Source organism: Lynx rufus, unplaced genomic scaffold (genome assembly GCF_022079265.1).
Source record: "Lynx rufus isolate CCGP_SWC_20201006 ecotype Redwood Valley unplaced genomic scaffold, mLynRuf1.p SCAF_1, whole genome shotgun sequence".
Taxonomy (NCBI): domain Eukaryota; kingdom Metazoa; phylum Chordata; class Mammalia; order Carnivora; family Felidae; genus Lynx; species Lynx rufus.
The window spans coordinates 195,814,819-195,839,182 of NW_025814823.1; the positions used below are offsets into that span (position 1 = coordinate 195,814,819).

The following is a 24,364-nucleotide window of genomic DNA, read 5'->3' on the forward strand; positions in this document are numbered from 1 at the left end:
ATGTCACTGCTTGGAAGGGACTTCCACAGCTCCTTGGATGATGTGTCCAAGTCACTTTTGGAGAGGAACAGCAATGTCACTGCAGAGAACGTCCATCCTGCTGAGGAAGCCAGCGGCTTATCGTAAGTGGCTGTCCTGCCCTTCTAGATCTGAGGTCAAGCGCGGCTGCCTTCACAGCTCTGGGCCACATCTGCCCACTTCTGTCTTCCTAACACCTGCACCCCCATGGAACAGGAGACGCATGGAGGAAACAGGAAAGCAGAAACTAAGAAGGTTGATCCGTGCGGCTCTGGGTATTACACGTGCTTCCCGGTTGTCACCGAGAACCCAGATAGAGGAGCCATCCCAGCACGAGCTTGATTCTAGGAACGCTTTTCTGTCGTAGGCTGGCTGCTCACCCTTCCAGTCTCCTCTGCTCTCCTCTCTTGCTACATCCACTAGTATTTATTCTCTCCCTCCCTCTCCCCTATAAACCCTCCTGGCCCCATGTCCCTACTTTCACTGCTATAAACTCAGACACATGGAACTTTTTCTTAGAACTTTATTGCCAGTTAGACTCTTATCTACTAATCAGATCAGATAATAACCTTGGGCATAACGAGGTTGTAAGTGACCATACCCAGTGTTGATAAGGATGTCAGGAAATGTCCTTCCTCTAGACCTTTTAAGAAGAATTAAGCTGGGACCTTTCCAGATAGCAGTGTTGTAATGTATGTCAAATCCTAACACGTATTTGTATAAAACATACAAATGCTACTCCTGAAACTAATACTACACTGTATGCTAACTAACTTGAATTTAAATAAATAAATTTAAAATAAACCATGCAAATACTTATTTGGTATATGCTTCCTTTGGAAGTACACACATGCACACACACACACACACACACACACACACAACTGGCTGCAGTAGCTCCTTAGGGTAAAAGAATTGGGAAACTGAGAGGCAGATTTATATGCACTATGTAAGGTTTCTTGGTTCTCGTTTTTGTTTTACCTTTTGAGTTTCCTACTGTGTGTTACTTAGGTATTTTTAAGTATAGATATAAATAAGTATATCCTTTGATGGATAAATACCACTTCTAGGAATTTTTCCAAATGAAATAATAACACAAGTGTGCATGATAATTTTATTGAAGCACCAATGATAATATTGACAATTTGGAAACAATAGGAGATTATTTAAATAAAATGTGATACCTGTATACACAGCCATTATAAGTGATGAAGAATGCCTATGTTGGTGGAAAGCGTGAAGGACACACTATTCATAAAATTAATATAGGATACAGTATTATAATGGCTCTCCTTGTGTAAACTTGAGTGCATTTCGAAACAGACAGAAATGCCCAGAGGAATGTTAGCCAAAACTAACAGTGGTTATTTCCAGTTAGTGGAATTTCACTATTTTGTTTTTATAAGGGCAATGTATCATTTTTCAAGGAAAAATAAAGTTATGCTTTTAAAAATCCCAACATGTATTTTACTCTCCAAGTCCCTGATCTAGGATGCTGTTAGCTAGGGCACATCGTTTCTCCAAAAGTTGGTCTCACTTTTTCCAAGAGATCTGATTCAACTTGGACAAGATGCTGCCGTAGGAAAGAAATGGGAGATGGAAGGACAGAGGGTAGGAAGCGGGGAGACAGAGCACATCTTTTGGAGACACTACTATCAAGTAATTGATGAAAGATAAAAAGTGGTGTTTTGTTTTGCTTTTTGCTTTGATGTATTTTCCAATGACTGCAGTTATCAAGAAATAAAGGTTATAAAAATGACCTCTTGGAAGTGAACGTGTAACAGGGCCCCCCCCCCACCATCCTCAGGTGAATAGACTGAGCTAATGAAGACGCAAGAAGTCGGGGGGGTGGTCCCAACCCTCTCCCAGGTCGGTATTGAACTGGCCCTGACTCCCTAACCACTGAGACAAAGACCTAGAGACATGAGCACAGTCTCTAAGGGACTAGCTGTGTGACCATGCTAGGCTGCCTCTAGACAGTTCCAAGACTGCACAAGGAGGTACCTCCAAAGGCCTCCTCAAGGCACCATATTCCACAAGGAAGGGACACGTACACCTGCTTCAACCAGCCCTTTCTTATCTGTTTTCTATCCACCCAGCTCTACTTCCCCTTCAAGGAGGCCCTTCTAGCAGGTAGGCACCATAACGTCAGACCAAAGGTGGTAGTGTCGCTGATGAGGACGAGAATGGTGATGATGATGGTGGTGGTGACGGTGATGATGCCTCACATCTTAGAAGCACTTCACGATTCCAAGATTCATCATGTCATTACCTCTTCTGATTCTTAGCACTTCCCTGGGAGGTAGGCAGGGCAATAATTATTCCCTCTATCTTTCTTTTTTGGCAGATGAAGAAACAGAAGATGTAAGCAGCTAAGGGTCTTTCCAAAGTAGTAACCAAATTTCATAGGTTAATGGCAGAGCTAGAACTCAGAAATCAGTGCTCCATACCTCTGAGTTCATTGCTCTTGCACTCAGCTTTTCATTTCAGTTCCTTCTTGATTCTCTTCTCATGATCCTGCCCCACCTTCCACCCCCCCACCCCCCCCCACCCCCCCCCACAGTGAATGGGTGGTACCTTAGCAGAAACTGCCAGCACAGGCATGGAGAGCATTTAGAACCCTGGTACCCAGCACCCTACAAGACACATAGTTAGCGTTCTGTATGCACAATAACAATTGTTACTAAATTGCATCCAATGCAGAGCATGGAACAGTTCACAGGAATATTGGTTGAGTAAACGGATGAAGGAATGAACTAGAACCAGTAAATACTCCATATAGCAGGAGAAGTTATGGTTTTTTTTTCTAGTGAATGAATTAATAAACTGGCACCAATAATTACTCTATAAATTAAGAAAATCATTAATTATTTCATTGTCCATCTAGATGCCAAGGCCTAGTATGTCTCAATAAAAATTATTTTAGGGACGCCTGGGTGGCTCAGTCGGTTAGGCGTCCAACTTCAACTCAGGTCACAATCTCACCGTCCGTGAGTTCGAGCCCCACGTCGGGCTCTGGGCTGATGGCTCGGAGCCTGGAGCCTGCTTCAGATTCTTTGTCTCCCTCTCTCTCTGCCCCTCCCCTGTTCATGCTCTGTCTCTCTGTGTCTCAAAAATAAATAAACGTTAAAAAAAATAAAAAAAATTATTTTAGTGAATAAACTGAAAGAAATCATTAGATGAATTAATGAATAAACTGATACTAGAGGCTTATCCAGAATGGTAGCAATTGTCAACCTTTTCTTTCGAGCCTATTGTGGGTTAAGTATGTGTTGAGTCACCTAAACTAGCACCAGCCCTGGATCAGATGTTCCAGAGTTCACCTCATCGGGTTTTGTCCCTCCTCCCAAAGGGTGGCAGGTGCTGAAGATGCTGGAAGGAGCCTGAGCTTTGGATCACCTTTCCCACCCACTAACCCTCTTGTCTCCCCACTCTTCCCTACAGGAGAATGCAAACTTTGATCCATTTACTGAAATGCAACATTGGCACAGGACTCCTGGGGCTTCCCCTGGCCATGAAAAATGCCGGCTTATTGGTAAGAGGGGTCTGTGTGATGGAAACTAGGTTTACCCACTGTTTGGGGTGGGGGGGGGAAGGTAGTAGGCCCCTAAGGTCTTTGCACTGTTTATCAATGGGCAGTTTGGGGATACCCTCTGCAATAGGAAAGGTGCTTCTTGGCATCAATCCAGTGGAGTCAAATGGAGTGTGGCTGGAGGGGACAGGCCATTACTCTTTTTTGTCCCCCCAGTTTTATTGAGATATAAATGACACAGAGTACCCTATAAGTTTAAGGTGTACCACATAATGACACACATGTATATTGAAAAATGCTTACAATAAGTTTAGTTAACATCATCTCTTCATGTGTATGTATATATATTATATATCATCTATTTTGCAAATTTCAAGCAAGCATACCATACACCTGTGTCAACCATGGTCATCATGTTGCACATTACATCCCCAGTACCTGTTTATCTCCTAACTGGAGGCTTGTACCTTTTGAACCCCTTCATACAACTCCCCCACCCCGCAGCTCTTCTTAAACACCCACCATCCTCACACACTGGCACACAAGCTACTTTGCCACAGTCGTCCCCACTCCCTAGAACTATATCCAGCCCGTTTCACTCATTTACCTTAGTAGCCTGGTCCCTGCAGATACGTGAGTCTGAGCTCTTGTTTCACACCATTATAGTGGCTGTGAGAACATGGCTTGAGAGACGAGGATGATGAAGGCTTCACCAGTCCCCTGACACCCTGTGTCACCCCACCTCTGTCTCTTTGCTTATGCTGTTCCTTCTCCCTTGGTTCTGCCTTTCGAAATCTGCCTCCTCTGTGAAACTTTACTTTTTCCTATTAAAATTAATGCCACCTTCACCTTGTGTTTTTCTAGAACTTCTATCTACCTCACCTGGAATCCTTACAGCACTCACAAAGAGGAGACATAATTTTTTAGTATACCTACCTTCCTCACTTCCCTGAAAGCTCTGAGGGCAGGAACTTTCTGATGTATTTTTACACCTCTTCACAAAACCTGCTATAGAGACAGGAACACAGGAAGTCCCAATTCATGTCTATTGAATTGGCCAAGTATACGATTTCCTTTTAGATGATGCTAATTCCTCCTTCTCTCCCAGGCCTGGTTAGTGGTCCCCATGTCAAAAGAAGGCATATCGAGACCCCGGCTTCTTCTGATATGACTTCCAATCTGTCGCAGTTCCAACCCAGAGATGAGACTCTCCCCCTTTGAAATCCTCAGGGTTCTAGAACTTCTGAAGAGTATTATTACCACATGGCCCTCAGGCAAACTGCCTTTGTCAGTGTGGTATTTGCTGTTATCTCTTTTATCCTGATTTTTGCCTCTCAAGAGTCATTAGATTATTTCTCCGCCCCCCCCCACTCCCATCAGAACTTCTGACCATGATTCATTTAAGAAATGCATATTGGGCACCTACTATGTGCATTCTTAGGTCCTCGGAATGCGCAAGTAAATGAGATCAAAGGAAGTCTCCCTTATACGGAAGCTAGTGAAATCTAGTGAATTCTAGTGAAATCTAGTGGTGTCCTTGATCTCTCATTTGTTTCTTTGTGATAATGTTACATCAGGTCATATCTATAAAGGCACAAGTGTCCAGCACAGAGGAGGTGAAAGAGTCCTTCTTTATGCCCTTCTGATCATATCTGGGAGATTAGAATTAACAATGAGCTGGCTCTGTTTTTTAATCTCATCACACAAATAAAAAATGGAAACTATGTGAGAGTAAGATTTTATTAGCTTGACTGTAGTAATCATTTTGCTATGTAGATGTTTGTCAAATCATCATGTTGTACACCTTAAATATATACAATCTTTAAAAAAAATAAAAGGATTAATGACAAATTAGACATACAGGGGCAAGGATTCTTGACTGGGGACACGTTTGCACATACACCCCCCAAGACATTTACAGTGTCTAAGCTGTCACAACTCATGGGGAGAGAGCGTGCTACTGACACCTTGAATAGAGGCCAAGTAATGTACTGAACACCCTACAATGCAAGCAGGGCCTCCACAACAAAGACTCACCTGGAAAATATCACTAATGCCCCTGTTGACAACTCTATGCTGGAGGAAGAGCACCCAGTCATAAGAGGAACCTGGGTCTTCAAGTATCTTGGAGGAGGTGAGGGCCAGGGTGTGAAAAAGGAATGAGGGATCTAGAAGGCAGAACTCAAGGCAGATGAGGAAAAGCATGGGCTGTCTGTGGAGGTGGTGGAATAGTCACGGGCAGTATCCTAGAAGAGATTGGGCGGTCACTTTGCAGTGATGCTAAGAAGTGTTCTAGAAGAACTAGAGTGTCTGGGAGCACAAGGACGTTCAGGCAGGGACTTGCATCCCAGAGGCAGCTTTATGATGAGAGGGGCCCAACACCCAGACTGGGAGAGGGCCAGTTATAGGAATGATCAGTCTATGGCTCACTGTCCCCACTTCTTTTTCCCTTCCAGGTGGGTCCCATCAGCCTGCTGGGCATTGGGGTCCTCACCGTGCACTGCATGGTCATCCTGTTGAACTGCGCCCATCACCTCAGTCAGAGGTGAGAATCCTGCTTCTCTCTCACCCCTGTATCAGGCCCCATCTGTGTTAAGTTTCCTTTGACCACTGACCCAGTTGACCGGCCACTTTTCCAGCCACTGCACCTGCTGCCGTAGATTCTATAGAGCTGGTGGAGAGGATGATAAAGTCCCAACTGGAAACTCCTAAGTAAGTCTAGGCCCAGCTCTGCTAACCTGCTGGATGACTTTGTCAAGTTCCTGTACCCTTTGACCCTAACTATCCGTACCTGGCAAGATCAAAAGTGATAAAAGATGCCAGCATGCTCTAAACACTGCCATAAATATGCAAGATACTTAGGATGTCCTTCCTTCCTTCTTATCTCCTCCTGCCCAGCCTCCCCCAGCCCCAAGACGCACACCTTGTAAGGGTGATTTGTTCTAGGTAAGCCTCTTTTGGGACAATTTAGTAAGAGCAAAAAGCATAGTTGAAATGAATAGTTCGCAGTGGCCCCTGTCATTAATAAAGCATACATACAATACTCAGTGTTTACATATTTGAAATCCCAATGCAAAAAAAAAAAAAAATCCTGAAACAGAAGTCAAATACAATGAACACAAACAATGCGGAGAGTTTCGTATTTATAAACCAACAAGCCGAGGGTAATTAGTAATTCCTTACAGCCACCTGCCTGGTGGTTCTCTGTCTGCAGCACTTAGGGGCTCCCAAGATCAGAAACTCCCCCCAGGTCAGAGTAGAGAGAGACATCAACTGAAACTCCTCATAAAGCCAAATTATCAAACCCAAATAGGTGTATCTGGAGCATACATGAGTCACACCTAACTTGTAGGCCACTTTCCAGCTCGCAAAACACTTTTAAGAGCACTTAACTTATTCAGCAATTAAATGTATTGCCCAATTACACGTGCCGGGTACATGGCCAGAGCTTTAACGAGCCTTTTATTTACTCTTTACAGTAAACCTCTATGGCAGGCACTATTATTATTCCCATCTCACAGATGAGTAAACTGAGACTCAGTTGAGTTGAATGCCTGGCTCAGGGTCACATGGCAGAGCCGGTCTTCGAAGGCCGGTCTGATCTGACCCCACTCTAACCATTTTGCGTATCTTCTCTCCCCTCAAGCCTACTGGGACAATTATATCACCATGAAGGTTTCTGACACCTCAGCCATTCACGATAGCCTTTTTCTGATTTTTTTTTTTATGACTTGTTTTTTTTTTTTTTCTAATATAGAGGTGACAGACTGATGGCCTAAGAGCTTCCCAGTTTTTGATTTGTTTTGTTTTGGCCTGGAGATTTCACATTGGAAGAAAAAAAAAAAGCAAATTCCACCTTCTCCTTCCCAATTAGACAATCTGGCACCTCCGGGGTCTCATTCCGTCATTTCTCAGGGGGCACCAAATCCCAAACAATCCCTTTTTGGGCGCCTGGGTGGCTCAGTTGATTAAGCATCTGACTTTGGTTCAGGTTGTGATCTCACGGTTTGTGAGTTCAAGTCCCGCTTCAGGTGACCCTGCTTCTCTCTCTCCCTCCCTCTCTCTTTCTCTCTGCCCCTCGCTCACTTGCACCCTCTCTCTCTCAAAAAAAAAAAAAATCACTTTCAGAACAGACGGTGGTATATGCTACTGTCTCCACTGTTCCCCCTTCTGGTGCACCAGCCCCTCTCACCATATTACTGATACCTGTCTGGCCCCATAGCTTTTGAATTTGTAACCCTCAGACTAATACGTTTGCCACTCCTATGCAGTGTGACCTCATTTGTATTTGGAATGCCAAGCACAATGAGCAATCATAAAAATAAGGATCGAGCCATGTTTCCAAAGCGTCTCCACATTCATCTGTCCCTGTCCCTTCCCCCAACCCCAGACTGCGTGTGAAAAACACTGAGGCTCAGAAGTCTAAAGAGACTTGCTCAAGTCTGAGGGGGTGTGTTGGGATTTAAACCCAAGACCCAAGTCTCGGTCTCCTGCCTTCTCCCAGCTACTCCCCTCAGTCATGCAGTTAGCACTGGGGATCCGTTCCTTGGCTACCTGCTGCTCCCACTTGCTTAGAGATGGTTCCTCAGTAGGGCCTTCCCTGCCCTTAGGAAGGGCCACCTAGGGAAGAGGGATACGACAGACTGGAACTTGGGTGTCACATCCTACAGGGGTGCTGGGCAAAAGCCTAAGTACCACGTTTGCATGGGATCTGGTCTGAGGCAGGCATCTCAAATGTCCCAACATCCTCAGCAGTGGGAAGGAAGGAATAAAGTCCAGAAAAGACCATTACTGGCTTGGCCATACTCACACCCCTCTGCCCCTATTTCCTCTTCCCCCTAACTAGGTTTGCACACCTCACACCTTTCATGTCCCTGCTTTCCTGGTTTACAGACCTAAGTCAATGCACAGCTACTGTTAAGTTAAAATTTTTCTTTCACTTAAATATTAGTGTTTAAAGAGACAACTATAGGGGTGCCTGGGTGGCTCAGTCAGTGAAGCGTCCAACTTTGGCTCAGGTCATGATCTCACAATTCATGGGATCAAGCCCTGCATCGGGCTCTGTGCTGACAGCTCAGAGCCTGGAGCCTGCTTCGGATTCTGTGTCTCCTTCTCTCTCTGTACCTCCCCTGCTCACACTCTGTCTCTGTCTCTCTCTCAAAAATAAACATTAAAAAAAACTTTGTTTCAAAGACAACTACAAAAAAGAAGAAAAGGCAGACTCCTGAAAGCTTTTAAAGTGTATTATAAAATATCTCATTAATACTATTACTGGGAAATTCCCAGGATGTTCCATGTTAACACACAAATGTATAATAATGACTCACTTTGGGAGTAAATTGCACCTTTAACAAAAACGGTTCCAGTTACACATTCTTGTCCTTTCCCTAGATGGCAAAAGACTTTTGTGAACTATGGAGAGGCCATGATGTACAGCCTAGAAACCTGCCCAAACGCCTGGCTGAGGACCCACTCGGCGTGGGGCAGGTACGACTCGTTGCTGTCCTACTGGTAGTGGTGGGCGTAGTAATAACAATGATAATCCTCACCTGATCTTCCTTTATTTTTAGTTACACAGGGCTAGGTGAATATGTTCTTACAAACCACCAAACAACCCAGGGAACCTTCCCTGAGAACTACAGCCCCATCTTGCTCTTCATCCAATACGTATCCACTGATACATCTAGTTAGTAAATATCCCTCTGGACTTTTTCTCCGCATGTGCATGAATATACGTGTGTGAGTGGAAATGTAGATTGCATTTTGCATTTTCTTTTACACTAATTGGAACTTTTTTTTTTTTTTTTTGGAAATTTGCTCTTTCATCTAACAACATGTCGCTAATTTCTCTCCACGCTGGGACATAGACATCTACCTGATTATATCTATTTTTTGTGATTTAATAAAAACGTGGGATTTGTTAGTCAACTACAGTCACAGTACAATCACTGTATATTTCCCCTTCCGTATTCATCCTTCCAAACACAAAAGGGAGCATGTATCAGTATGGCTTTCGTCATGTGAATCACCACCAGGGGTCACTCCTTGGTTGGTGGAATCCCCTTTCTGAGTATCACAGTTTACAACGACAGAATTTGAATCTTCTTTCTCAGAAGTCCCTGGCCATGGAATGACACACATGGAATGATCCAATGGTCCAAGGGGGAGAAAACTGTCAAATTTAAGCAAGGTCCAGTGCTACTTTTCTATGTGATACTGATACATGGTATCCAGTGCTCCTGTGGGAGTCATCCCTCTAGGATATGTAGAGCTGAGTGGGCAGCACAGCCTCTGGGAGGTGCCCCAGTGGGACTTAGCTTCTGCCACTTCCTGTCATTTATATCAAGACAATGGAGATCATCATAAAATTTGTCCCCTGCTAAGCTGCTATGGATGAAGAGCTTTGTCCGTGCTGCCACCACCACATGACCATGCCAGGGGGATGGAGGTTTTCCAAGTGTCTCTGTCTGTGACCAAGTCACAGTGTTTGCCTTCAACATATGCAGCCCGCATGGGCTGGGCACAGCATTCACATCCCGCACGGGCTGGGCACATCTCTCTCTACCTGCAAAGACATACAGCTGGTTTCCGATGGCTATAGATGATGTGTAGAATGTTCTTGGGGATGGCAGGGGGCTGGTTACCTCTGGCATGGTCCAAGTCCTAGTTTCGGGATTCAGAACTTACAGGTAATTTTGATTTCCTGACTAGTCAGCACTTCCAAACACCCAGATGCTATGTATGAGGTGCCCAAGAGGGAACAAAGCTGGCATGCTTGTAACAGGGCAAAAGGCCCTCCACGGTGGCTAAATCCCACTGGTATGTTCTCGGATCCATGGTGTGCACATCTGTGAAGCTCCTGTTTGGACCTGGCCCCCCAACAATGAAGACCTTCCCTCTCTTGGCATCACCAACTGGGGCTAAATACGAGCAGCTGTGGCCAACCTGAGGACAAGAGCTGTCTCTAGGGGCGGTGGGGAGGGGTGGTGTCATGGTGTACCATGTTGCTTTCCTGGGCTTGTCTCCAGGCTTCAACACTGGCATCAACTCCATGGCGTCCTGTGGCAGCTTAAGATGGTCCCAGGCTTACCTGATTATTTTTTAAGGTTCACAGTGTTCCTCAGTGGGGATGTGTGCCATAGTTTCATTGAAGCCTTCCCTTAATGGTGAACATTCAGGCTGTCCCTTGCTTGATGAAAGTGCCTGGTACACAAGATGTTTTTCTGTGTCTTAGCTCCTCTGATCATCTCCACAACCTTGTAGGTAGGCAGGGTGGGTCTTTATTGTCCTGGAAATATGAGATGACCAAGGCTCATAAGGCAAAAAATAACACGTCCACAAATAGATATAGATAGTGGTTGTGCGAAAATTTGACCCAAACCTAACATTTCAGCCTTTCCCAGCAGAGCCCTTCAGGAGGTAGTGAGTCAGTATTGTGGCTGCCAAGATCCCTTCTTCAGCCCCTCTCTTGGGACTCTTAGTAGGTCATCGCTCTCTTGACCAGGAGTCACTCTAATGATCAGACAGGTGAGGTCATGGGGCAGTAATAATGAATGACTCACAATTGCTCATCATTTCTCACCAAGATTTATGTTTCTGATGACACCCCAAATAAAACTTTCGAGTAAGAAGCATCCTTAGAGACCATTGTATCCAGGCAATTCAATGGAGGAACATAAAGCCCAGATAGGGCAATAAAAGTGCCCAATGTTACCTAGGAATTTAGGGGCAGAGCAAGAACTAGAATCCAGAACACCTAGCTTCCACCCATTCCATGCACCATTTCTCTAGAGCCCCAGTAACTGCAAAAGAGTTGGGAAAATATCTTAATGATTTGTAATTTTTCGTGTGCAAAAGGGATACCTAGGAACTTGATGTAGGCAACAATCATCAATGGATGCTCAAGCCATAAGGTGAAAGGTAACTGGGAAACTTTATAAAGAAAGACTACACTGACACCACCTGGTCCCAGGTATTAATCTTAGCATCTCATGTTTAGAAATGAGATAACCAGACACAATGTGTCTTATAATGGGATATAGTGGGGACCTGGAAATATGCTTAGCAGAGCAATAAAGAAAGACTCTCAATCTAGTCAAGCTGCTAGATCTAATATCAGTTCACAGGAAACACAGGGGATGGAGAAATATGATAACTGACATTATGAAGAAGTCATCAACCAAATCAAATCTAGTAAGTGAAACATACTATAGGATAAATTCTCTGGTGTCCTCAACCCCCACCAAAAAGTTAAAAGTTACAAGGAATAAAAGAAAGCAGAACAAAGGGAATATAGCGGTTCTAAAAACTTAAGAGACATAGTAACGAAATGCAATGTATAGACTTGTTTAGAAATCAGACGGAAGGGGCGCCTGGGTGGCTCAGTCAGTTAAACGTCTGGCTCTTGATTTTGGCTCAGGTCATGATGTCATGGTTTGTGAGACCAAGGCCCACATCAGCCTCCAGTTCTACCTCTCCTTCTACCATTCAAGTTCTCTCTCTCTCTCTCTCCAAAAAATAAATGAATAAATCAGCGGTAAAATAGATGGTTTTGAGGCAATTGGAGAAATCTGAATGCGGGCTGTTATTAAATGACACAAAGAAATTATTAATTTTGCAAGTGATGATAATGGCACATTGGATATGAATATATATATATATATATATATATATATATATTTTAAGTCCTTGTCCATAAGAGCTGCATATGGAATTATTTACAGATGAAGTGCCTTAAGTTCTCTAGTTTGCTACAAATACTCCAACAAAATAAGCATGTGTGTGGTAGGGGTAAAGGGATAGATGGAAGAGGACTGGCAAAAAATTAATAAGTATTGAAGCTGGAAGGGGCACACGAGGAGTCAGTGGATTATTGTCATTGCTTTTGCATGTGTTTGAAAATTTCCATAATAAAGAGAGAGAGAACATCTCTGTTCTGGTCTCACATGATGCCACCGAGCTTCTGATTTGATAAGCTGATATGAGAGCCAGGAATCTGTATTTTTTGCATAAACCTCAGGCAATTCTGATACAATTGGTACTACAGAGCAGCTTTGCAAACCACTGCTCTAAACTGATCTAAGGTCCGCAGCCATCCCACGCTGAACGCATCTCCAAATTTGGGACAATTGAAGAATCCAAAAAGAGTAATGACAATACAAGATTATGATACATTGCATTTAAAAAATTAACGTGCAGTTTTTTGTGATACAAAATAAGAGGAAGAATGTATCTTTCTTAAATGCCAATTGATGAATTTAGAAAAAATGAGAGTTAGAAAAACATCACCATGCAACCACTGATAAAATAGTTGATTCAGACAAGGATCATCAATGACCATTAAGACCCTTTGGTTTGAGAGGAAGGGGATATTCATACCATGTCGGTTTTACCTCTGGATTATAACAAGAGAAATGTACATCTACAATGGACAGGTCTGACGGCCTTCACCACAGTGGAGCCACAGGATACCACGTGGTTTCCAATATGATGGAAAAAGTACAAAATATCCCTAATGTGTGATGCTTGCAAAAATACTTACCTGAATCTAATCATGAGGAAACAATCATCCAAGTCCACAGTGTGGACCATTCTACAACACAATGGGCCTGGACTGTTCTCCAAAAGCCAGTGTCACGGAAAACCAAAAAATGTGCGTGTTCTATGTGGATAACCACTAGAAACAAAACCACATGCAATATGTAAACCATGATTAGATCCAGAATCCAAAAAATAACTAACAGCTATAAAAGACATTTTGGAGATAATTGAGCTATTTAAATTATGGACTATGTATTTGAGGATATTGAAGTTGATTTTCTGGATATTATGATCTTAAGAGGGATAGGCTGAGAGAGTCAAGGTTGACGTGTTAGGATATCGGCAGTTGACTTTCAAATGGTTCTGGAAAAAACCGCGTGTGTGAGTGTGTGTCTCTGTGTGTGTGTGTGTGTGTGTGTGTGAGTGTGTGTCTGTGTGTGTGTGAGTGTGTGTCTGTGTGTGTGTGTCTGTGTGAGTGTGTGTGTGTGTGTGTGTGTCTGTGTTTGGATGAATACATACATTCATATACACATACATATTTATATAACGCAGTTAAGGCCAAATTTAACAAGTGGTATATTTAGTTTAAAGGATATATGAGTGTCCATTATACCTGTCTCTCAATTGTTTCTGTGAACTTGAAAATTTCCAAAATAAAAAAATGTAGGAAAATACCACAAATAACAACAGAAATGATCACTTCAAAAAACAAAAATAAGTGCATTTTAAAAAGTAATTTGTTTTCTCTCTCTGTCTCTTCTTTTCTGGCTCAGGTACACTGTCAGCTTCTTACTAATCACCACCCAACTGGGATTCTGCAGTGTTTATTTTATGTTTATGGCAGAGAATTTACAACAGGTAAAGAAGCTTCTTCTGGACAGAGTGGGAGAAAAACAGACATCCCTAAGGCTTCTTTAGCAAAAGCATAGTGTTTGGATCATGGGAGAAAAGTGGCTGCATTTCGACTCCCCGATCAGACTACTTGGGAGTTCTCTCAGTCCTGGGAATCACTTTTGTAAAGGATTATTGAGAAGCCAAAGCAACATCTGAGGAGTGTAACCACGATGGAGGGAGAGGCTTGCAATTATGTCCAATCAAAAATAATAGAATTTGTAGCCTGAAACGTGTCGGTGAGATTCACTTCAGGTATGGCAGGGTTGTCACACAGAAGGTGACTAACTAAATATAAGACAAGCAAGCTGCAATCTTGCCCTCATTGCATTCCCAAGAGGCATTATGAATCAGTCACAGCATTCTTTCTTGGCTTCATGGGCTAGAGGGAGCATAATCAGTTTTGCGCAAACAGCCAAGTATGTTAGGTGAAATAGTCAAGAAGATAGATTCCACTCAGTATTCAGAGCTTTCTGACTTTTAGGGCTCTCTTAAGTTAAAGAAGATATTCTTGTGTTATCAACTCCTGTTCTCTGGGTGAATGAAAGGAAACCATGTGGCAGGAAAGAAGAGGTTGAGTTAGATCACAAAAGGACCCTTCAGCTTTGAGATTTTAAGATTCTAAGGGTTTCCTATTGTGACAGTCATGGGCACTACAGGTGAGGTTACCAGATTTGACAAATAAAAATATACAACACACAGTTAAATTGGAATTTCAGATACGTAGCAAATATTTTTTATTTTTTTACTATGAGTATGTCCTATGGAATATTTGGGACATCCTTTTACTAAAAAGCTATTTGTTTATTATCTGAAGTTGAAACTTCACTGGGCATCCCGTGTTTAATCTGGCAACTCTAAATACACTGCCCCGCATTGTGTCTACATCAGATGGTTGAAGAAGCCCACATGACGTCCAACAACTGCCAACCCAGGAAGTTCCTGGTGCTGGCCCCGATCCTAGACATCCGCTTCTACATGCTGACAATCCTGCCCTTCCTGATGCTGTTGGTGTTTATCCAGAACCTCAAGCTGCTGTCCATCTTCTCATCGCTGGCCAACATCACCACGCTGGGGAGCATGGCTCTGATCTTTGAGTATATCGTTCAGGTCTGTGCCTGAAACCACTGCAGGAGGGGGTTGTGAGACACCTGGGGAAGGTGAGTACCATTATGGGCAGGTGAAGGTGAGGAAGGTAACCTGCTCCGAGCAGCCTCTGCTAAAGGGACATGTGTGAACACTTCTGCCTGCCCCACGAGCTGTAAAAGCTAGTCATCATCTTCGTCATGGTCGTCGTCGTCACACTGGGTAACAGTGAGTCATTCAACAATTAGTTATTGAACGCCTTCTGTGATCCAGGCATTGTGCAAATGGGGCTGGGATTCACTGGTAAGCGAAACTGATGGGGCTACCTGCCTTCATGCAGGTTACATTCGTTCACGGAGATAAACCTCAACAAATAACCAACAAAAATTGTAACAATGGTAGGTTGACAAGGGACGCATATATGATAAAGAAATTTTCTTTCCTTGGTGCCAGGTTCTTTACATGTATTAACTCATTGACTCTTTATGACGATACTATTTTGCAAGTACTACCCTTATCCTCAGTGTACAGACAAGGAAACTGATAAACTGAAAGTAATTTTTCGGCGAATTCCAACCAGTTTACCTCCCAAGCCCATGCTTTGCTATTAACACAGGCCCTGAAATTCTACCATTATAGCTTCATTTCTTTGAATCGGAGAGTCTTTGGGGCTATGTTACTTTCCTATTGCTGCTGTAACAAATCATCACAGATCTAGCCATTCAAAACAACGCAAATTTATCTTAGAGTTCTGTAGGTCTCACTGGAATAAAATCAAGGTGTCAGCCCGACTGGGTTTCTTTCTGGAAGCTTATGGGGAGAATCTGTTTTCTGGCCTGCTCCAGCTTCTAAAGGCTGTCCACATGCCTTGGGCTCATGGCCCCCTTCCTTCTCCAAAGCTAGGAATGTAAGGCCGAACCTTTCCCCTGCCACCATCTCTCTAGTTCTGTCTTCTGATTCCCTTTTCCACTTTTAAAGACCCTTGTGATTACATTGGACCCACGAAGATAATCCAGGATAATCTCTTTATTTCAAGGTCAGCTGATTAGCAACCTTAATTCGGTCTGAAAACTTAATGCTCCCTTGCCATGTAATGTAACATATTCAGAGTTTCCAGGGACTAGGATATAGACATCTTTGGGAAAGAGCCACTGTTCTGCCCATCACAGGAGTCTATTGAATAATCATTCCCACTGCACCTGTACCAGCTACTAGACTGCACAGCCCTGGGAGCAGTGGTGAGAAAGAGGCGTTGGAGAACGTGAAGACAGGAGACCTGAATTCTTATCTGGGTCATGTCCCTAACTTGCAGAATAGCCTCGGGCAACTCCCTTCCCCTCCCTCGCTCCCACTTTCCCCACATGTAAAGATGTGGGAAATCAAAATGTGGTAAATATACACAATGTATTCCTTAAGAAGGAATGAACTTCTGATCTGTACTACAACATGAATGAACTTTAAAGACACCAGGCTCAGCGAAATAAGCCAGTCACAAAAAGACGGATACATGATTTCACTTATATGAGGTGATGGGGGGGAGTGCAGCTGGGCAATAGGGGGTTACTATTTCATGAATAATACAAAGTTTAAGTTTGGGAGGATAAAAAAGTTCTGGAGATGGGTGGTGATGACGGTTGTAGCTCAGTGGGAAGGTACTTAATACCGCTGGATTGTACCCTTACATGTTTATAAAATGGTAACTTTTAGGCCATGTATAATTTACTACAATAAAAATAAAGAACTTCTTTTAAAAACAGGAAGGCTGATTCATCTCTAGCTATCTCTAGCTACCGTGTCTCTGTTGATGACACGTATGGCCCAGCTTTCTACCAGCTTTCTATCAACTCTCTACCAGGCAACGTTTGGGGATGACGTCCATGCCATGGCAAAACGAAGGTCCTTCTTCTACTTCCTTTCAGGAGATTCCAGATCCCAGCAACCTCCCCTTGATGGCAAGCTGGAAGACCTTCCTGCTGTTCTTTGGTACAGCCATCTTCACATTTGAAGGTGTTGGTATGGTAAGATGGATGAGGGCTCTGCGTGGCTGGTCCCTGTTGCCCTCTAGGGAAGCCAGCTTTTCCAGATATCCAGAAGTATTTATGAAGTGCAGAATGTGATCTTCTCCTGATGGGAGGGAAAATCAGGACCCACCCGCTGGGCACCAACTGCTCCATGCACCACACTAAGCCTTGAAGACTGAATGTGAAATTACTCACTAGCCTAGATGGAGTAGGGCACTCCTGGCCATAGAAAATAGAAAATTAAAAGGGGCGTGGCCCTTCTTGACCCTGGGCCACCTGAAAAAGGATGTCTGTGTCTGTGGGGGAACCCTACTCCTTCACAAGGTGCCACATTTCTTACTACTTTTTTTTTTCTTTCTTTCTCAATCTCCTTTCCCCTCAGGTCTTGCCTCTCAAAAATCAGATGAGGGATCCACAGCAGTTTCCTTTTGTTCTGTACTTGGGGATGTCCCTTGTCATCACCCTCTACATCTGCCTGGGGACACTGGGCTACATGAAGTTTGGGTCAAGCACCCAAGCCAGCATCACCCTCAACTTGCCCAACTGCTGGTACGCCCATCCTTGCCTGCCTGGGGGGAGAAGGGGAGGTGAGTCATGGGATCTGAGCCTCAGCAACAGAACGTGGCATCCCCTAGGGTTATCATTAGCACCAGATATTAACTGCTAATATTAGTATTATAATAACAGGTAGGTGTGATAATCCAGACACTGTACATTGTCTCATTGAGTCCTCACAGCAGCCCTACGAGTTACCATTATTATCATCAGCTCCATTTAATGGATGAGGAAGTTGCTCTTTGGAGAGGCTGTGTGCAACTTCCCCAGATCACAATGTGTGTGAGAAGCTGAAACTTGAAACTGAATCTGTCCGACTCTGTGGTTTAAAGACCCTAAAATGAAACGATCTGGGAGTGTTTGGGAAACACAAACAGCAACAACAAAAAGTATAACTCCAAAACGATGACTGGGGGTCCTGCCCACGGATCACTACTCAGGCCCCCGGTTCCAGAAATGGGCCTAGGCTGCCATTGCTGTGCTCCAGTGGGGATTTAGTTTTGGAGTTTTTATATTTGATCGCTCATTTATTTATGCATGCATTCATTCATTCTTCCAGGTACCAATCTGGGTGGGGGGGCGGCACATAGCATCATCGAGTGTGAGCTATCCTCATTATTCCGGCACTATAGTGAGTGCATTGTGACTAGGCAGTCAGTATAGCCAGGCGTTTCACAGCAAAGGTTTCAAAACTAAGTAAAGGAATTTGCATCCTGGTTCTTATGTGACCCTGGACAAGCTGCCTCATCTTGCAGACCTCATTCCCATCCTCAGTAAAATGAGGATAATACTAATGCCTATTTGTCTAGGCTTGGTTATGCTCCAGAAATAAACAACTCCAAAATCTCCGTGGCTGAATACACACACACGCTTGATTCTATGCTCAAGTTGCCCGCCCCTTACGGGGTGGCTGGGGCTCAGCTCTGCACCATCCCCTCCCCAGGACACAGAATGCTGAGACAGCCACTCCCTGAAACATTGCCATGGCAGAGTGCAGTGAATCATGCCCTTCACCATGGAGCTGCTAAAGGTTCCCTGGGAAGTGACATACATCTCTTCTGCTTGCACTTCCTTGGTCAAAACAACTCCCAGGGCCACACCTCACTCCCGGGGGCGAAGAAGTGAAATTCTACCAGTTGTCTGGAAGAACTGGAAGCACTGGTGAACAGCAGAAACAAATGACTGTCACATGATCTCGAAGAGTGATTGTGAGGATTAACTGGTTTAATGCACATAAAATGCTTAGAAAAGCATCTGGCACAGAGTAAGAACTCATCGAGTATTAGCTACGATCATCGCTGTGTCTTCCCACAGCCTTGTTCTTTCATGGGGAGCAGAATGACGGGGCATTCATTTCCCACAAGGCCACAGTTGTAAAATGAGACAAATATCAGCAGCCCACCCACCTCATTGTGCGGTGGTGGAATAAGGCATGGGATAATAATATGGGATTTCTTTGAAGTCACGACTTACATTACACCAGTAAGACATCATTCTAATACTCTGTTCCTGGTCGGGGCAGTTCGGGCTGCCGCTAGCTACATTGGGCAAGGCACTTTCCTTACGGGGACCTCGGCTGGAAAACGTAGCCCATGAGCACATCACACCTGCTCTGAACCTGGCTGGCCATCAGCTTCCCCAGAGGAGTCTTAGACAAGCACCCCTTCCCAATAAGAGAAAGACCCACAGCCCAAGAAAACGATGGGCATGAGCACACAGTTCACAGGCAGATTTTTTAAATGGCATTTTATACATTTGAAAAGATCATTTGTTTCCTTCATAATAACAGAAATGCCAAGAAAAAAAAAAAAAAAAAACAACCCAGAATGGCAAAGACCAGCACACAGGCTGTGTTTTGGCAAGGATGTGGGGAAGCAAGTACTTCTATACGCTAGGACAACAAAGGGGCAGTAGGTCAGTAGCTCTCAAAAGTTTGAATCGCATATACTTTTAGCCAGCATTTATACGTCTCAGGTTGTATGCTAAATGTGCATAGATATCTGTGTGCAAGGGTATACTTCCCAGCATTCTTTACCAGCAAAAGATGGGAAATAATCTAAATATCCATGATTTGAAGACTCGTCAAAAAAGTTATAGTATATGCTGTAGGAATACCAAGCGTCTATTAAATAGAAGCCACATCTGTGTGGACTACTAGGAAACAATCTCCGAGGGGTGCCTGCGTGGCTCAGTGGGGTTAAGCGTCTAACTCTTGATCTCAGCTCAGGTCATGGCCTCCCAGGTCGTGGGACTGAGCCCCATATAGGGCTCTGTGCAAATGGCGCAGAGCCTACTTGGGATTCTCTCTCTCCTTCTCTCTGCCCCTCCCCCGCTTGTGCAGAGTCTGCTTGGGATTCTTTCTCTCTCTGTCTCTCAGAATAAATAAATAAAATTTAGAAAAAAGAAAGAAAGCAATCTCCAAGATATATCTAATGAACAAAAACGGAGCTTAGCATTATATAGAGGATGCAACCACATGTGTGTAAGCGTGTATACGTTTGGTATAAGCTTGTTTATACACTGATTATTTCTGAAAGAGCTACAAGAAAACTGTTAGAGGAGTTGTCTATGGAAAGAAAAACTGGAGGCTGGGAGTTAAGGGTGGGAGGGAAGCTTTTCACTGCATGACTTTTGAACTAGAAACTTTAGACAGATACACTTTTTTTAAGAAGTAAAAGAATAAAAGGCGCAGATTCCTGAGCCGTAGGCCAGTTGAATCAGAATCTCCAGGAACGTGCACTTTTAGAAGCTTCCCAGGTGGCTCTAATGGCGGGTCGAGCCCAAGTCAATGGAAGTTAGCCAGTTCCGTGACTCAGTGACAAGGTACCAGCTTCTGAGCAATGAGTGAGTCTTGAATGGCCCTTCCCAGAGCCACATTACATTTCACGTCCTATCCATCTCTCTGCAGGCCGTACCAGTCGGTCAAGCTGCTTTACTCCATTGGCATCTTCTTCACTTACGCCCTCCAGTTCCACGTCCCGGCCGACATCATCCTCCCCTTCGCCGTCTCCCAGGTGTCAGAGAGGTGGACGCTGTTTGTAGACCTGTCTGTCCGCATAGCCTTGGTCTGTCTGACCTGTGAGTAGGATAAAAGGGCACCCTTTGCCCAAAGCTGTGCCTGTGAGCCACACTGGCGTCTGTCCCACTATCACTGGCTCTGCCACTTACCTTCTTTGCGACCTTGTGCAAGACACTTCGCCTCCCTGAACCTCAACTTTCCACCTGAAAAACGGGCTTACTAGAACCATCACATGTTGCAGACATCTCTGCTGCCTACACATGGAAAGTAGACACTGGCTGGTTTATGGGAGAAAAAAAAATACCATTCATTCAATCACGCTCCTATATGCCTGCTGTATGTATGCCAGGCACCATACTGACATTGTCGAATACTCACGACAGCCTAGCGACGTAATATCACCAACAGGAGGAACTGTGGCCCAGAGAAGTTGGGTAACACACTCAGATGATAGAGCTGCTAAGTGACAGAGTTGGGGTTTGAGCCACAGGTCGTGTAGTGCCTAAGTCTGTTTTCCATCACGTGCCATATTCCTTCCTATCCTAAATTAAGATCGAGGCACTTATCTAAAGTGGTGTTGAACTGCAGGGGAAAACAAGGGGCTGATTTGTTATAGTCTTAGCGATCATTTTTGGGGTGCAATCTTTTCTCCTCTCCCCCTCCGATCTTCCTTCCTTAATGCTTCCTTCCATTCATTTATTCACTCTTTCATCCTACATTAGGCGCTGTTGTAGATGTTTGGGAAACATCATGAACAGGCTGGGGAATGTTTTCTCTGAAGCATGTCCAGAGAAAGGAAATGAGAAAAGGTGCCCGTGAGGAAAGGGAAAAAGAACTAGGGATGTTTTTCCTAGAGAAGCAAAGCCTTGGGGAATTTCTGTATCTGTCCTTAAGGGATATCTGTCTTTAAACACCTGTGGGATACTGTGCAAGAGAGAGAGAAAATGAAGTCTTAAAGACTCCAGGAGTCAGAGTTTAAAGTTGAGGAAATCCAGTCTCGGTTCAGGGTCAGGAGAAATTGTGTAATTCTAGGAGCCTTCTAGCAGAAGAATATGCTATCCGATGTTACACTTCACATAAATGGAGTTCTATTGGCAGAAACAGCACTCCTGCTCGATTTAAGGTATCACAGAGTTTCCAGTATGTACCCAAGACATTTGGGCCCTGTAGCTCTATTGTTTTGAGATCATTCCTAGTAGGAATGGTCTAAGTTGAAGAGAAAAACTGAGGCCACTTGAGATCAGGGAAGGCAGTGCTAGACAGAGCTGACCTTCTAATAATATGCACTGCTTCTGTTATACCATGGGTGACCACTTCCTCCTCCTTTATTCCTTATTCATTCAACAGTCATTTGTTGAGCACCTACTATTGTGCTAGGCACCCGGGATACAATAATGAATAATAAAGCAGACATGGCGCCTGCCCTCATGAGGCTTACCATCGAGTAAGAAACATATGCAAGGAAATAATTATAGTGCGTTGTGATCAGTGTTAAGAGGGTACATAATGATGTAACATATGATGGTTAAGATCATAAGAGGAGGATGCCCTAAAAGCACACAAAGGTCCTATGCTTTAGCCTAGGCCAGGTCAGGAAGTCCTCTCCGGGGGAATGATGGTTCAGTTAAGACCTAAGAGACAAGTAGGAGGTAGAGGAGGAGTAAAGAATGTACCACGTGTAGGAAGCACGCTATGCACGGATCTGAGGTAAGTACTTATGGCCTCTTTGGAGAACTAAAAGCAGCGGGGAGTGATAAGACACGGAGCAGAGGATCTGGAAGGGCCCAAATCATCAGGGACCTTGTGCTAAGGAGACTGGGCAATGGGGAACCGCGAAAGATCTGTGAGCAGTGGGTTGGCATGACCAGATATGAACCTTCTAGAGAACTCCTGCAGCCTATCTTGCATTATAGCTTTACTATAACATATTTTCTCTGCCCTGTCAGTGTGAGCTCTCCGGGAGGACACTGAGCTTTCTCTGTGCCTTCTCCAGTAAGCAATTTATCAAATACCTGGGGAGGGAAAACTGGACAGGACCATCCCATCAGAGGGGTGATGAATTCTCACCTGCAAGAGTTGATGAGTCTCTCTCATTCTCTGTTTGGATGTGTTGCAGCAATTTCAGAAAGAGGTGATGTTTTCTTCAGATCCAGGAAGCTAGTATGGGTGCTTCCCAGGGCAGTTTTTTCCCTAATTTGTTCATAGGAAAATCATATGGTTGTACAAAGTGAAGTCACATGAATTGTATGTTTGTTCATTCAAACATTATTGAAATTGGACTCGCCTGGAGGAAGAGAAGGGAATGAAAGAGAAGAGAAGAGGAGGGAGCAGACAGCCTAAGGCTGTTTTATGTTCTTTTTAATTTACCAGGATCCTTCTAGGAATAGGGAACCAAGTGGTTGAGATTCTGACAACAAATCCATCTCTCATTTTTTATTCATTCTTGCTTCTAGACAGTAGCTGTATTTTGTAGAGTAGTATAGATTCACAGTAGATTCAGTGTCTGAGTAAGAGTCAAACGTTTATTGAGCACTTACTATATACCAAGTTCTTTCATATACAAGGGAGGCAGCATAGTGGAGCAGAAAGAGGCTTAGATAGGCATTTCAATGGATTCTCATCTCAGAGAATGTATGACCTTGGCCACATCTCATTCCCTCCAGACCTCTAGATTTCCTGATCTCTTTAATGAGAACGTAATAATAGATAAGTGGTAGAGGAGACTTTCTAACAACTATGATATGTGAAAAACCCAAAGGAGGGGTGCCACCCAGGTGCCTGGGTGGCTTAGTCAGTGAAGTGTCAGACTCTTGATTTCAGCTCAGGTCAAGATCTCACAGTTCATGGGCTCAAACCCCATGCCGAGCTCCACGCTGACAGTATGGAGCCTGTTTGGGATTCTCTCTCTCTCTTCCACTTGTGCTCTTTCTTGCTTAAAATAAATAGATAAGCTTAAAAAAAAATAAAAGGAGAGCACCTACATTGGTCTTTAAAACAGAGGTGGGAGTCCAGAGCCACAGTGCCTGACCTACTGTTCACGTCCTCAATGGGATCTTTCCCCACCATTCCCATTTTCCCATCATTTCCCACCATCGTTTCCCAAAATGGTCGATCAGGCATCTGTGGGGTTATCAGGCTCCAAAGAAATGGTTTGTTTCTGAGCTCCCTTCTTGCAGGAACACTCAGTGATTCTAAATTTCTTCTCTCGTTGCAGGTGTCTCAGCCATCCTCATCCCCCGCCTGGACCTGGTCATCTCCTTTGTGGGCTCCGTGAGCAGCAGCGCCCTGGCCCTCATCATCCCGCCCCTCCTGGAGCTCATCACCTTTTATCCTGAAGACATGAGCTGTGTCACCATTGCAAAGGACATCATGATCAGCATCCTGGGCCTTTTGGGGTGTGTATTCGGGACATACCAAGCCCTCTATGAGTTGATCCAACCCATCGGCCCTTCCGTAGCCAACGCCACAGGTGTCTATGCATAATTATCTATTTTTATTCTAATCGCTCTCCCCTCCTCCCACCCCCAACTTGACTTCCGTTGTGGATGTTATATACGTTCGTCAAACCCCAACATCTCTATATTAATTAGCGGCATCTTTATCTTTCCAGGAGAAATGGACCTGACACAAGTCAGTACTCACACCCCTCAGGGTATGCCTTTTTTGGTTTGGGATTGCTTCGGAGGTCTTTTGTACCTATGA

General features: G+C 44.1%; 1 protein-coding gene and 1 pseudogene across 2 annotated transcripts; one reads left to right on the plus strand and one right to left on the minus strand.

The window, feature by feature from the left end:
• On the plus strand, nt 1-24,364 carry SLC36A3 (solute carrier family 36 member 3). Of its 2 annotated transcripts, XM_047073592.1 has the most exons (11): nt 1-122; nt 3,463-3,553; nt 6,007-6,095; nt 8,942-9,037; nt 13,864-13,948; nt 14,873-15,091; nt 16,987-17,085; nt 17,471-17,637; nt 20,552-20,721; nt 23,877-24,131; nt 24,273-24,364. In XM_047073592.1, exons 1-11 carry the CDS (start codon nt 1-3, stop codon nt 24,362-24,364), a joined length of 1,485 nt encoding a protein of 494 aa, XP_046929548.1. The 2 variants fall into 2 exon arrangements, with proteins under 2 accessions (XP_046929548.1, XP_046929558.1); XM_047073602.1 differs by lacking the exon at nt 24,273-24,364 and having other exon boundaries at nt 23,877-24,145.
• Nucleotides 9,431-10,603, minus strand: LOC124507227 (rab9 effector protein with kelch motifs-like; annotated as a pseudogene).

Excerpts from the sequence above, each read along its gene's own strand:
- SLC36A3 (XM_047073592.1), top strand. The coding sequence starts at position 1 with ATGTCACTGCTTGGAAGGGACTTCCACAGCTCCTTGGATGATGTGTCC. Across the intron at positions 9,038-13,863 it reads ACCCACTCGGCGTGGGGCAG|GTACACTGTCAGCTTCTTAC; the intron begins GTACGACTCGTT and ends TTTCTGGCTCAG. Across the intron at positions 20,722-23,876 it reads AGCCTTGGTCTGTCTGACCT|GTGTCTCAGCCATCCTCATC; the intron begins GTGAGTAGGATA and ends CTCTCGTTGCAG.